The sequence below is a fragment of the Danio rerio genome, chromosome 1, assembly GCF_049306965.1.
Source record: "Danio rerio strain Tuebingen ecotype United States chromosome 1, GRCz12tu, whole genome shotgun sequence".
NCBI lineage: Eukaryota > Metazoa > Chordata > Actinopteri > Cypriniformes > Danionidae > Danio > Danio rerio.
The window spans coordinates 17,934,021-17,947,637 of record NC_133176.1 but is presented as its reverse complement, the minus strand read 5'-3'; the positions used below and the strand labels follow the sequence as shown (position 1 = coordinate 17,947,637).

Below are 13,617 nucleotides of genomic sequence, written 5' to 3'. Positions count from 1 at the left end.
TTCCACCCCAATCAAGAAAACATTCAGTAACTAAGTGGAACAGTCAGACCAAAACATCTGGCCGCCCATGGAAACTAAACCTGACCGTCTGCCAAACTGACAAAAAAAAATCTGTTTATACGCACGCGCCAAAGAATTCTATGCTACTATATGACAGCGCACAGGTTACTGTTTGACGGGCCTCTGTGATACAGCACAGATAAGTGCACAACTTTTTTTAACCAACCGTAACGATTTGCTCATGTGATCTGAAACAGCTCAGTCATTTCAGCACCATGACCGAGGAAAGCGCCTTTTTCCTGCAGCATCACACAAATGCGCATTGTCATAGTCTAGGTGCATTGGAAATTATCCCAATGGGACATTGGGACAATTCACAAAACTCTACAGCATTAAAACAGTTTTCAAAGCTGTCCTACTTGCAGTGGATACCAATAAACCACTGTCAGGAAAATACAACCTCTAATAAGAAGCAGTATTACGTGGCACTGAGAACACTGGGTACAGTCATACCTTCTCCTTTGCGGCTACAGCGGGCAGTGAAGGCAGCAGAGCCCGACAGACTGTTCGGTTTATCGGGGCTTTCCTCCCTCCAAATCCGCACATTTCTGAATAATAATAATACAACACCGCTCCTCCGGCCGCGACGCCCACTGCAACTGCTAGTCCTGTGCGTGTGCATCGTTTATCCTTCACCGGAGAGCGAAAAAGCGCGTTCCGTGCAGCTAAAGAGAGCGACAAACTCTTAAATATGACTCTGCGCACAGCGGCCATTATTGTTGGTATGACAGAATTTGCACAATATTCTCGAATTCTCATGCATTCATCGCGAGATGTTGCTGCTCCCTCTCCGGGATCACCCTGAACGGAGCAGCAGCAGGTCCTGCACGCATCTGTGCGCTGCTCGTAAACATACATGTGAAAAATGCGCACGTTTACGCACTCCGGATAAATGAAAACGCTTGCCAGCGCACATGTGTACTGGTAATTATGGGATATGATTGGGCGGGTCAAACTTGAACCCACCAAAAAGAAGTCAAATCAAAAGGATATGGTGTTTTTTTATACATATAATTATATATAATATAAAATAAAGTTATAATTGCTACAAATTGGTATGAGTTCGCAAACCAAGTCTAAATGAGACTAACCAGCATCGACAAATCAAAAGTACAAACAAGTTAAACTTTATTAGCTATAGTTTCACAGATTTAAATGGCAGCAGATTGTCAAACTCTGTAAATATATACATATATATTTTTCTTGCTCTTTTCTTTTTTTTCTTCTTCTTTTTTTTTTTTTTACAAAAAACAAGCAAACAAACAAACAAACAAACAAACAAACAAACAAACAAACAAACAAACAAAGTGGTTAAAGTAATGGTGATGCATGGTGATCACAAAACAAAACCATGGTGATCACAAATTATTGAGGATATTTTAAACAAACCTGTGGGTTATTTGCCAAAAATAGATGGTTACATAATAAAACATTGGCTAATCTTTGTGAGGGATTGAATCCATTAAATAACTTGCACTGCCTGATCCAAGTAAACACATTTAAAAATCTCTTCTTTTCAACCTTCTCAGACCCTTTTAAGATCTATTCGCACATACAGTTCAATCCCTATTGCATAATTACGCAAATCAGTTTTGCCACTGTACAGTCACTAAACTCACAGCTGCTTTGCTCATCTGCAGTGCGACTTCAAAGTCTGATCAATATGAAGTTGTTTTATACAAAAACGTCAAAGGGACTTGTTTTAGGTTCACTCATGCAGCAAACTGTCAATGTCACCGCGAAATCTGGCACATAACTGACATCTCTATTGTAAGCGATCGATCCGCTGCGCCTATGGATTCGATCCTGCTCTAGCTGACCACATTGATTTTGGTTTAAGGTATTTTTGGAGATCATAAATACTAATGAGCTAAGGGGAACAACGTGGGAGAACGTGTCCCATGAGAGAGCCGTTGATAAATCACCTACTGTGGAAGTGATCTGTCCTCTTGAGAGATTTACCAGAAAAGGGGTATGGCACTTAAATGTTTCTAGAATATACTGCATATAATAATAATAATAATAATAATAATAATAATAATAATAATAATAATAATAATAATAATATGTATTATAGCAAAATAAATATCATCCAATAAAAACGATAGTTTTGTGGAGAATACCGTAAATTTAATTGCATTCGATTGCGCACGCATGCCATTTTAAATTAATAAGGCAACATCATCTCCATACCGACGTAATCTTTCATGTAACATCTACTTTGAGGCATGTTCTCATCTGTTGGGCTGGAAAATTTCTATATCAATCACTCATAGTATCAACGATTTGCCATCAAACAGTTCGTTTGCTTTGTGTTAATGACCCTGCTTTTGTGCAGTAATGAATCTTTGATCTCTGATATCTTTGATACTTCATCTCAACTCATGTTATGCTGGAACTGTTCAAAGGCACCTTGACATCAGTCAGATTTGACAGTGCAGTGCGCAGATGTGCAGGTTGTTTTGACTTTCCCTTCTTTATTCTTTTAAAGCCATTTACATGCACACTTTATAGGTCGTATAAATTTACACCTGGCTAAGGCAGTCGAGCGAAAGTTTAAACCCAAGTATGATGGTATAAAGCAAGTCGCAAATCAAGAACACTTTTTGGCACTGATAATAAACACACACACACACACACACATACACACGCACACACCTTGAAGGCTCTCTCTTTTTCTCGCTCTCTCTCTCTCTCTCGTTCTCTCTCTCTCTGTCGCTCGAGCACCGCCCCCTTTCTTTTCCTTTTTTTCCTCCTTGGCTTCCACCTGCTTCACAGTAGAGATTCGCCAGAGCGCGTCAGTGCGCGTAAACCCCGGGGATCGGAACGGATCGGTACACAGTGCGCATCCTCTTCTCCATCCAACTGCACTTTTCTTTTCCTCGCTGCAAAGATTAGCAGAGCGCTCTCTAAAATGTCTTCATCTGCACTTTTATCATAATCCATCAATGGGTTATGCGCGTGGATGCAGATGAAACCGATCATCAAAGAAGACAGAAGAAGGGGATCCAAACGATCAAGGAGTTATGTTTCAAACAGTCATCTATAAAAGGCTCCATTAGCATATGTCAAGAGGGCCATTTACATAAGGGCCATATTTAGGCTGGTGTCTCAGAGCAGAGGCAGTCACATCCAGAGAGCACAAGAGGAGAGAAGCCGCATAAGCTTGAGTGTGCTGGAGTGCGTAACAGAGAGAGTATTGGATACACGGGGGACCGGAGCAAAGGGGAGTAGCCTGGAAGGTCGAGAGAGCATGTGCTGAACCTGAAGCGAGCGAGAGAGAGAGAGAGAATCGGATGTAAACACGCATTGACTGTCAAAGCCGCAAGCAGTGACTGCGCAAAACACCAGGGAAAGAGAAACCACAGGGGTTCTCCTCGCGGTAACTTTTCTTCGAGTGTCGGTGATGGGTGCAGTCGGCGAGCTGGTGGGCAGCTTCTCTCACGGCTTGGAGAGCTTTGCGCACGGGTCTCATTTCGTCCTCACGCCCCCCGGGGACTCTGGTGCGCTGATGAACGAGCACCTCGTCTCCGCCGAGCGCCTGTCACGCAGCACTTCACCGGACCTGACGCATCTCAAAGGGATCCTCCGTCGGCGGCAGCTCTACTGCAGGACCGGCTACCACCTCGAGATATTACCGGACGGTTCGGTCCAAGGCACGAGGAAGGACCACAGCAGATTTGGTAAGTATTATCTGGCGTTGTTTTATAATTGCAATTAATCAGTGCATGCTTCACAGTATCGAAAGAACACTGTGTATTCTTTAGACTGTGCACATGCAGTTTACTTCTATTCAATGATAATCTGATATTTATCATTATTCAAAGCAAACAACATGCATTATGAATGTTTTAATAATGAAATTGCTGACTTGGTCAGTCTCTAACTGCACTGTAATGTAAAGTGTGATATTATTATGGCCACTGACTATTATTATTATGTTCATAAACTGTCATACTGTGTTCGAATAGCATTATAATATAGCAAAACACAGTGATTAAGTGTGAAAGACGTCATGAATTAAGTATAGGCCAGTTTGATGCCACTGTTGCAGGTGCTTGTCCTGCTGTCTCAACTGGAAACTAACAGCTGTGCTTTTCTCACAGGTATATTGGAATTCATTAGCCTCGCTGTGGGGATGGTGAGCATCCGTGGTGTGGATAGCGGATTGTATCTGGGAATGAACAGCAAGGGCGAACTGTACGGATCTGTAAGTATAGCACAAATGCATTTGGTTCCGGCACTGCACCAGCCACATTTTATTTTGAGTAATGCAACAATTCATTTCATTCATAGCCCGCCCGTGCTAAAATTGAGAATGTGATTTATGGTGCAATTTCAAATAGCCTTTGGACACAGTTTATCCTTCTGTTATGCAGTGCGATTAACCCTTGCCTCCCCTTCTCTGCCTCTCTTAGGAAAAGCTGTCAGCCGAGTGTGTGTTCAGGGAGCAGTTTGAGGAGAATTGGTACAACACTTACTCTTCTAACCTGTATCGGCATGGCGAGCGTGGATCTCATTATTATGTAGCCCTCAACAAAGATGGGACGTCCAGAGATGGGGCACGCTCCCGGAGACACCAGCGCTTCACGCATTTCTTACCGCGGCCTGTGGATCCAGAGCGAGTTCCTGAGCTTTACAAGGATGTTCTAGGTCACAGCTGAAACCAATGAACCTCAAACTCAAAACCACCCCAAAAAGCACCTGCATGTCCCCCTCGGACAGAGCGCTCTCTGGAGAAAGAAGTGCAGGCGAGGGGGAAAAGTGGTCCTCATTTGAGGTCCAATGTTGGAGCAAATGCAGGAGATGGAAAGCCCTTGATTGGAGTGGAAGGAAGCAGGCATATCCGGACTCTGGATAGTTCCTGAAAGACAGAACAATAATCTGGATCCATTCACCAAGGGAGGTTGGATTAAAATAAAACAAGAGGGAGAATGACAGACATCTCTTACTACTACTGAAAATTCTAGAAGGCTTCTGAAGGAATTCTGCGAAATGCTTTTGAGATACTTTTCACAAAACACTGGCATGGACAGGCGGGAGACATAAACTCCCCCAAACTCAATTTCTCTTTAGGTCCTTTAATTTATGTTTTTTAAAGATATTTATTTTATATATTTATTTATTTTGAAAGTATATTTTTACAAGAATATATGCAAGATGTACCAGGAGATCATGAGAGCTTTATTTTCTACCACTATAGAGACGTGACTTCTAGAGATAGAACTACTGAAGAAAGTATTTTCTTATGAGTTACATTTTCAACTTGTATGTGGTCCCCCCTCCGTTTTTTGTTTATCTCTTATGTCATTAAACCAGATCCTTAAGAGCCTGCGAATGTTACAGAATTCACTGGGGAATTAAACAGTTGAAATGATTGCATTTTGTTGTGTCTGTCCTTTCAATAGGAACATAAGGTCACCAGTCAGAGGTGAATGGTTATTGAATTTCTATTTGGAGAAATAAAGGTCTGATTCTCATTGATCTGACTGCGGCGAAATGAAATCATATGAGTTTTTAATCACTTAAAAGCCTAAACGGTGGAGATGTAAGTCACGATCAGTGTTGGGTATAACTAGTTACTGTTATTAAACCACTTTTATGCTGATAAAGTAAAATAAAGGATTACTTTTCATCATTAGGTCATTCAAAGTTACTTAAAATAAACTTGCCCAAAAATGCTGTAAATAAATTCAACAGTTCTGTATAAATCAATACAGAAGAGCAAAGTATTTGCAAATATATACATTACACTACCTGACGAAAGTCTTTTCGCCTATCCACGTTTTAGGAACAACAAATAATAACTTGACTTCTAGTTGATCATTTTGCATTAGAAGTGGCTTATATGAAAGGCAAAGGCCTCTAGATTACGCTTATTTTACCAAAATAAAATATGATCATGCCTTAATTTTTAATTATTTAATAAGGCACTAAGGTCTGACATTGCTTAGACAAAAGTATTGTCACGTTACAGAGTTAATGTTCAGTATAGAATATAAAGGCACGGTGCAGTGGAAAAATAATCAATATTGTGTATGACACTCCTGAGCTTGGAGGACTGCATCCATACATCTCTGCAATGACTTAAATAACTTATTAATAAAGTCAACTTTTTTTAATGGCAGTGGCAAAGAAAGCGTTCTTGCAGGACTCCAAGAGTTCATCAAGATTCTTTGTATTCATCTTCAATGGCTCCTCCATCTTACCCCAGACATGCTCAATAATATTCACATCTGCTGACTGGGCTGGCCAATCTTGGTGCACCTTGACCTCCATGCGGGTTCCAATAGATTTTTGTGATGATAGGGATGCAGTTCAACAGATGATTCATCATAAAATTCTACCGTCTGCCACATTTTAAAACGATCAACTAGAAGTCAAGTTCTTATTTGTTGCTCTTACAACTGGGATCGACGACAAGACTTTAGTGTATATCATACTAAAGAAGGTTAGATTATTCAGATGAATACACATGCTATATATAGATATCAAAATATATATTATGTATACAATATGGTGTCATCACTTTGAAACAATTTGTGTTTTGATATATGTATAACTTTTCTTAAGTGTTTTGTTAATAAATCTAAAACATATTAAGTATTAAGACAGTTTGATATGCAGATTCTTTGATACTTATAAGAACTTTAGTAATGACTCAAGTAAATGCTTATTGAGTAATTAAGTTACTTTTCCTAACACAAACGTTGTCCGAACACAAATCGAATAAGTTAACTTAATTGTTTACCAATATAAGAAAATTTAACATAAATCAATGAAGCTGTCCCCAAAAAACCTCAAGAAATGAGTTAATTCAGCTCATTTTGAATATATTTGTTTGAATAAGCAGCAAAAATAGATTTTTTGAGAGTAAAACGTAATTTAAATACAGTTTTAATGATGTAGTTAACTAATAATAAATCACATATTTAAAGTAACTAACCCAGCAATGGTCACAATAATGCAATTAGCTAAAAATGTTCATTTCATGCTTCAAGATCTTTGGATTTCTCTCAGCTCCCTGCTTTCCCTGACACCCTGCTGTTAAAAAAGGCTGCACAATGCTAACATTAAAAACACAATGACCCCAAAAAAAGCGATTTCCACTTTCTTTTCTCAGCCTACGGCAACCTTCTCAAGTGACACCCTGGGCTCTCCACAAAGTGGCCTTTTCTTTTGCTAAGTGTCTTCTGAAAGGATTCATAAAAGCTCTTGAAGCTGCAGGATTGCGGGATGTATTTGCTGAGCCAATGCAGGTGGAAGTTTTCTTAGGTCATTTTTAAGACAGACAGAGTCACGTGTGGTCTGAAAACACCACAATTAAACAGACTAGCAAGTGCTTTGTGTTTTTCCCCCCCATCTCTTATTTCTTTCTGTTTGATGCTGTTCGCTTCCTTTCTAATGTGATTCATAAGGCTTTGATGACAGTCGATGAGCTGGCCGCCTGTCAATCTGGCTGTCTGTGAGAGTGATTTGACTGCGTGAGTGTTTAAGAAAGGAAATGATACTTTTTAAGTGTAAGGGGAGAGGTGGCTCTGGGGCACACATGCAATTGCAGAGTAACACCCATATGAGGGCTCTTGGTCATGCTTTGGAGGAATAAGGGGCCTGGAGAGCATTGTCAGATTCTGTTTTTTACCCTTTAAAATTTTCATATTGGCTCAAAATAAAAGTCAAAATTCAAACAGCAAATAAAATTGCCATAAAATGATATTGAGTAATGATTTAATTTTTTTTACGTATGTTTTTGTTACTCTAACTTAATAAAATAAGTTTACAGTGTTTTCATTGTTTCGATTTGATGTTAATTTAAGCTGATATTAACTATAAAAATTTAAGGCAGGAACTAATGTTTACATTGTTAAATTATTGTAAGTTAACTATATATTTAAATAGTTTTCATCCAGTCATACAAAAGTGTCAAAGGTCAGTTTCATCTAACAGGAAACAAATAGCGTTATTTTAAATGTATAATGTTATTTAATTACCCTGAATAATGTGTCATAGTTTGCTCCAAGATGTTTAACAACACAACTGTTTTCGTCTTTGATAGTAATAATAATAGTAATAATAGTAATAATAGTAATAATAATAATAATCCAAAAGCAACAAATCATTATTTTAGATGATTCAGATCTCAAAAAGATCTTACAGATGGATTTTTGAAGGATCATGAGTGTGATGGCATCTGTGAACATAAGACATATATTCCCTTAAAATAATTAACTTATTATAAATAAATAAATAAACAAACAAACAAACAAACAAACAAACAAACAAACAAACAAACAAACAAACAAACAAACAAACAAACAAACAAACAAACAAATAAATAAATAAATAAACTTTTTAATGATATTGATTCGAATGATAAAACTTCATATTATCTATATTTGAAGTGAGAATTATTAGCCCCCATTTGATTTTTTTCTTTTTTTTATTATTATTTCCCAAATGATTTAACAGAACAAGGAAAATGTCACAGTATGTCTGATAATGTTTCTTCTTCTGGAGAAAGTCTTATTTGTTTTATTTCGGCAAGGATAAAAGCAGTTTTTAATTTTTTAAAAGCCATTTTAAGGTCAAAATTATCAGCCGCTTGATAGTCTATCTTAACAATAACTTAAAATGTCAACTTTAAATGTCACTTTAAGCTGTATAGAAGTGCCTTGAAAAATATTTAGTCAAACATTAATTACTGTCATCATGGCAAAGATAGTATAAATCAGTTATTAGAAATGAGTTATTAAAACTATTGTTTAAAAATGTATTGAAAAAAATCTTCTCTCTGTTAAACAGGAAATGGGTAAAAAACAAACGGGGGGCTAATAATTGAGGGGGCTAATAATTCTGACTTTAACTTTATATATATATATATATATATATATATATATATATATATATATATATATATATATATATATATATATATATATATAAGATTTGAGTAAAATCACTGTCTATTGAGACAATCACCTTTTCCATTTCTTCGTTGCGTACAAAATAGTGAACACAATCTCTCATTTACTGCGTGATTTATTGTGACGACTTTAAATTTAATATTAAGAAATATGACGTTAAGTTTCAACCATAAATAAACAAATAAATAAATAAACTTTTTAATGATACTGATTCAAATAATAAAACTGTATATAATCTAGCCAACAACCCTATCACTAGTAAAATACAAAGTAATATTAAAAAACACCCGTTTTATATATTTAAAGGATGTAGTCCGAAAACCTGTGTAAATGTTAGATATCAAAATTAAACTATAAAACCTGCAATTATTTACCCTCAATTATCATAATAACTAACTAAATAAAAAACAAAACTAAATCATGATGAATATCAGTTAGAGAAAATAGTAACAGATAATAGAGAAATTGCATCAGAAACACCGTCCTGTGTAAACGTCCACGGCAGAACTTTACAGCTTACATAACTGACATCATAATGTAGGGTAGGAGTGTCTGAACTGTGTGTCTTTTACCCTTTTGGAGGGTGGGATGATACTTCTGTTTGTGTGCGCAGGCATATCAGCTCTGTGTGCTGTGTGATCTTGAAATCTCTGTGATGATGAGCCAGGGGTTCTCCTAACTGAGAGTCAGTCTGCCTGTGCGCACACACACATACGCACACGCACATACACAACACACACACAGGGGTTTTCCCCCAAGCAGAAACACTGCTACAGCTAAGGATGTGGTGAAGTTGATGTGGCCAGATCGACAGATCTACTTTTAATTTATTTTCACCTCAGAGAAAGAGAGAGAGTGTGAGAGAGCGTGTGTGGGAGAGAGACTTGACTTTTCACAACACTTTAATTATTAAACATTATACAGCCTTAGTTGGCGGTTCATTCCGCCTCAGACTAATAAAGGGACTGTGCCGAAAAGAAAATAGATGAATAAATGAATGACAACAACATTTCAGATGGTTTACAATGTGATCAGTCCACTGGTTTTACCAAGTTTGTTATCAAATAATCTGTTAAAGGGAACCCATTGTGCTCTTTTTACAAGATGTAAAATAAGTCTCAGATGTCTCTAGAGTGTGTGTGTGAAGTTTCAGCTCAAAATATCACACAAATAATTTTGTATCAACTCTTTGAAACTGACCCTTTTATGCTTGTGCCATTTTGGTGACTATTGCTTTAAATTCAAATGAGATTGTGCTCCCAGCCCTCTTTTTAAAATAAAAAAGTATATACAGTGCTAAAACTCTAATGGCGGATGGCTGCTTGTCACCCAGGGTTGTTTATGCTAATGAGGAACTAATGGGTGGGGCCGATGGCACGTACAAATGGGGGAATGTCAATCAAAATGTTTCTGCAGACTGATTTAAAAAAAAATGATAAACATAATATTTTTAAAAACACATACAAAATTTCTATTTATAATTTTCTTTCAATGCTTACCAGTTGAACACCAAATTCCCTGAATTACACAGAGCCACCAAAGCCCCTCCAGTACTCCATTTCCATTTAAAATAAAGAATATTATTAACATGACTGAAATACATAGATTCAACATCCACCCACGACTCCATTAAAGATGTACACTGAGCTATTATGTTTACAATTTTACACTGAATTTTTACACTATAAATGAGATTTTAAAATCACTACAGAGGGAGAGAGAAATTAATAAAAAATAATAACAAGAGCAAGATTAGTGATTTTTCAAAAACCTTATTTATTCATACAGTCATTTTCTTTTTGGCTCAGTCCCTTTATTCATCTAGGGTCGCCACAGCGGAATGAACTGCCAACTTATCCAGCATATGTTTTATGCAGCGGATGCCCTTCCAGCTACAACCCATCACTGAGAAACACCCATACACTCTTATTCACACACATACACTACAATTTAGCCTACCAAATTCACCTATAGCGCATGTCTTTGGACTGAAATGCCGACTGACCCAGCCAAGGCTTAAACCAGCGACCTTCTTGCTGTGAGGCGACATCGCTACCCACTGCGCCACCGTGCCAACGCTCTGCAGTGTTAGTGTTGGGGAAAGAATAGAATAGAGGTGTCCAAACTCAGTCCTGGAGAGTCGGTGTCCTGGAGAGTTTAGCTCCAACTCTAATCAAACACACCTGAACCAGCTAATCAAGCACCTTCTAGATACTAGAGACTTCCTGGCAGGTGTGTTGAAGCAAATTGGAGCTAAACTCCGCAGGACACCAGCCCTCGAGGACAGAGTTTGGACACCCCTGCTACACATTACAATATTGAGTTACTCCCCCAAAAAGTAACTAGCTTTGCTACTTAGCTACTTTTGTGATACGTAATGCGTTACATTACTTTAGTTTATTTTTGCGTTACTTTTTATTATCTGGCTGAGGCTTGATCTCTTTCAGAACTTGTTTTTTTCTTTCTTGCTTTTTAAAACATAGGAGCTCTGTAATTAACAACACACTCTATAACCTTTATTTATCTTTAAAAAAACACACATAGAGATATATTTTAGGATTCTTTTCTTTGATGCGTTCAAAATAATGAACACATTCTCTTAATGAGTACATTTACATGGACACCAACAATCCAATTTTAATACGATAAAGACAATACTCTGATAAAGAGTCTACCATGTAAACAACAATTTTTAATTACTTTAATCCAATTAAGTTTACAATCAAACTAAACAGAAATAGAAATAAGACATGTAGAGTATTCTGATTTAAGTTGCCACAGCCATATCACCCTGCAGACCGGTTACTCACTGAAGCTAAGCATTGCTGAGACTGGTCAGTGCCTGGATGAGAGACCACATGGGAAAACTAGGTAGCTGTTTGAAATGGTGTTAGAGAGGCCAGAAGGGGGCAGTCTGTGTGAGTCCTAATGCCCCAGTAAAAGTGAAGGGGACACTACACTGTCAGTGGGCACAGTCTTTTCGGATGAGACGTTAAACCGAGGTTCTGACTCTCTGTGGTCGTAAAAAATCCCATGGCACTTCTCGTAAAGAGCAGGGGTATAACCCCGGTGTACTGGTCAAAGTCCCTCAATCTGCCCTTACAATCATAGCCTCCCAATCATCCCTATCTACTGAATTAGCTCTATAACTGTCTCTCCACTCTTTCAATAGCTGGTGTGTGGTGAGTGCACTGGCGCCGTTGTCTTGTGGATGCTGCACACTGGTGGTGATGTGGAGAGAACCCCCCTCATGACTGTAAAACGCTTTGGGTGTATGGTCATACACAATAAATGCGATACATAAATACACATTACAGTACATTAGTCTCATCTCCCATTACCTTTAGGAGTCAGTTGTGTCGCTCCATGGCACATTTGCTATTTACAAGGCGGACTTTGTAGGTGAAAAAACTTTCACTAGTGAGAAAACAGTTAAACAGACTATCTGCAGTGTGAGGATAAAGAATGAGCCTCCTCCATTTGGCCTCTTTACTTTCACTTTTTCTCTTTCGTGGATAAGGAAACCTGTTGGATGCACTCACTGAAGACGTCCATAAGCCTACATAATTAATTTCATTTGTTAAGCTCAAAGATTTGTTTCAAAACTATTTCTAAATGTAGTTCTAATTTCCAGCAAACGAATAAATGAACAATAATAACGAAGTTTGGTTTTTATTAAAACAAATATAAATGTGCATATAATAAATATTACTATTAATAATAATACCATTATACAAAAGCAAGTTGTCATGATTAAACTGAAAAAAGCCCCCGAGGTGAAAGACATAAAAGCAGTGGTTTTTATATTTACAGAAAATAATAATTTTTGTAATATTTTATTCCTTTAATTGTTTTTCATTTGTAAAGATATTTGTGTTTTGCTATCCTGTATGTATTAAAGTTTAAGCGAGGCACACAACTGATGCGCTCTGCGCTGAACCTGCTCTCAGCTGGACTATCGCAGTCTATTTAAGTTCCTCAAAACAACAACGCGCCAACAATGCGCCTTAACACACCTCTTTTCTAGACCAGAACACCCATGAGTCCACAAAGTGGCTCAAATGGATTTGCAATTTAAACAATGCAGCGGAAAACAGGAAAATTAAGGTTGCACTGGTCTGAAAATAGCAACACATCATGTAAACACGTCATGCGCCTTATTGCGTGTGATATGGGTGTATGATAGAGCCCACATCTGTTTGACACTATTTTTTGTACCCACAGAGTCAGTAAAGGACCACAGACACATGCATCGTAAAATGCGCAGGAATTTTCCCCATATGACGTGCGGTATCAAATTCCATTGAAACAACACTCTTCCAGCAGTTCATACTCACATCCAATATCTTGTTTGTCGAAAGGAGGCATGCATAAAATGTCCCTGAATAAAAGTGAAAGTGCCAAACTGCAGTTAAAATCAACAAACTAAGAATGAAACATTAAAATGACACAAAACTCCGGAAGGAATATGTATAGCGTGGTGACGCAATAACTTCAATCAAATTATGTGTTATGTAAAACGGGATCATGAAAGGAACATTTAAAAAGCAACTCATGTAAACACCTTAATCTTATTATTGTCTTATTCAGATTAAGGCAAATAATTTGATTACTGATGTCCAGATAAACTTAG

At 37.6% G+C, this 13,617-nt stretch overlaps 2 protein-coding genes across 16 annotated transcripts in view; one reads left to right on the top strand and one right to left on the bottom strand.

The window, feature by feature from the left end:
• The window catches only part of micu3a (mitochondrial calcium uptake family, member 3a), a 59,993-nt gene extending 59,207 nt beyond the window's left edge, over nucleotides 1-786 (bottom strand). For all 15 annotated transcript variants that reach the window (XM_068221063.2, XM_073950120.1, XM_068221068.2 and 12 more), the window contains exon 1: nucleotides 514-786. In XM_068221063.2, coding sequence (XP_068077164.1) covers nucleotides 514-774 — 261 coding nt within the window. In that variant the 5' untranslated portion in view covers nucleotides 775-786. The remainder of the gene's footprint in view (nucleotides 1-513) is intronic.
• Nucleotides 787-3,373: 2,587 nt separating this feature from the next.
• On the top strand, nucleotides 3,374-5,437 carry fgf20a (fibroblast growth factor 20a). The gene is made up of 3 exons (NM_001037103.2): nucleotides 3,374-3,743; nucleotides 4,167-4,270; nucleotides 4,479-5,437. The coding sequence occupies exons 1-3, from the start codon at nucleotides 3,467-3,469 to the stop codon at nucleotides 4,722-4,724; spliced, it is 627 nt and encodes a 208-aa protein (NP_001032180.1). The 5' UTR covers nucleotides 3,374-3,466; the 3' UTR covers nucleotides 4,725-5,437.
• The last annotated feature ends 8,180 nt before the right edge of the window (nucleotides 5,438-13,617 follow it).

Excerpts from the sequence above, each read along its gene's own strand:
- fgf20a (NM_001037103.2), top strand. The coding sequence starts at position 3,467 with ATGGGTGCAGTCGGCGAGCTGGTGGGCAGCTTCTCTCACGGCTTGGAG. Across the intron at positions 3,744-4,166 it reads GAAGGACCACAGCAGATTTG|GTATATTGGAATTCATTAGC; the intron begins GTAAGTATTATC and ends CTTTTCTCACAG. Across the intron at positions 4,271-4,478 it reads AGGGCGAACTGTACGGATCT|GAAAAGCTGTCAGCCGAGTG; the intron begins GTAAGTATAGCA and ends TGCCTCTCTTAG.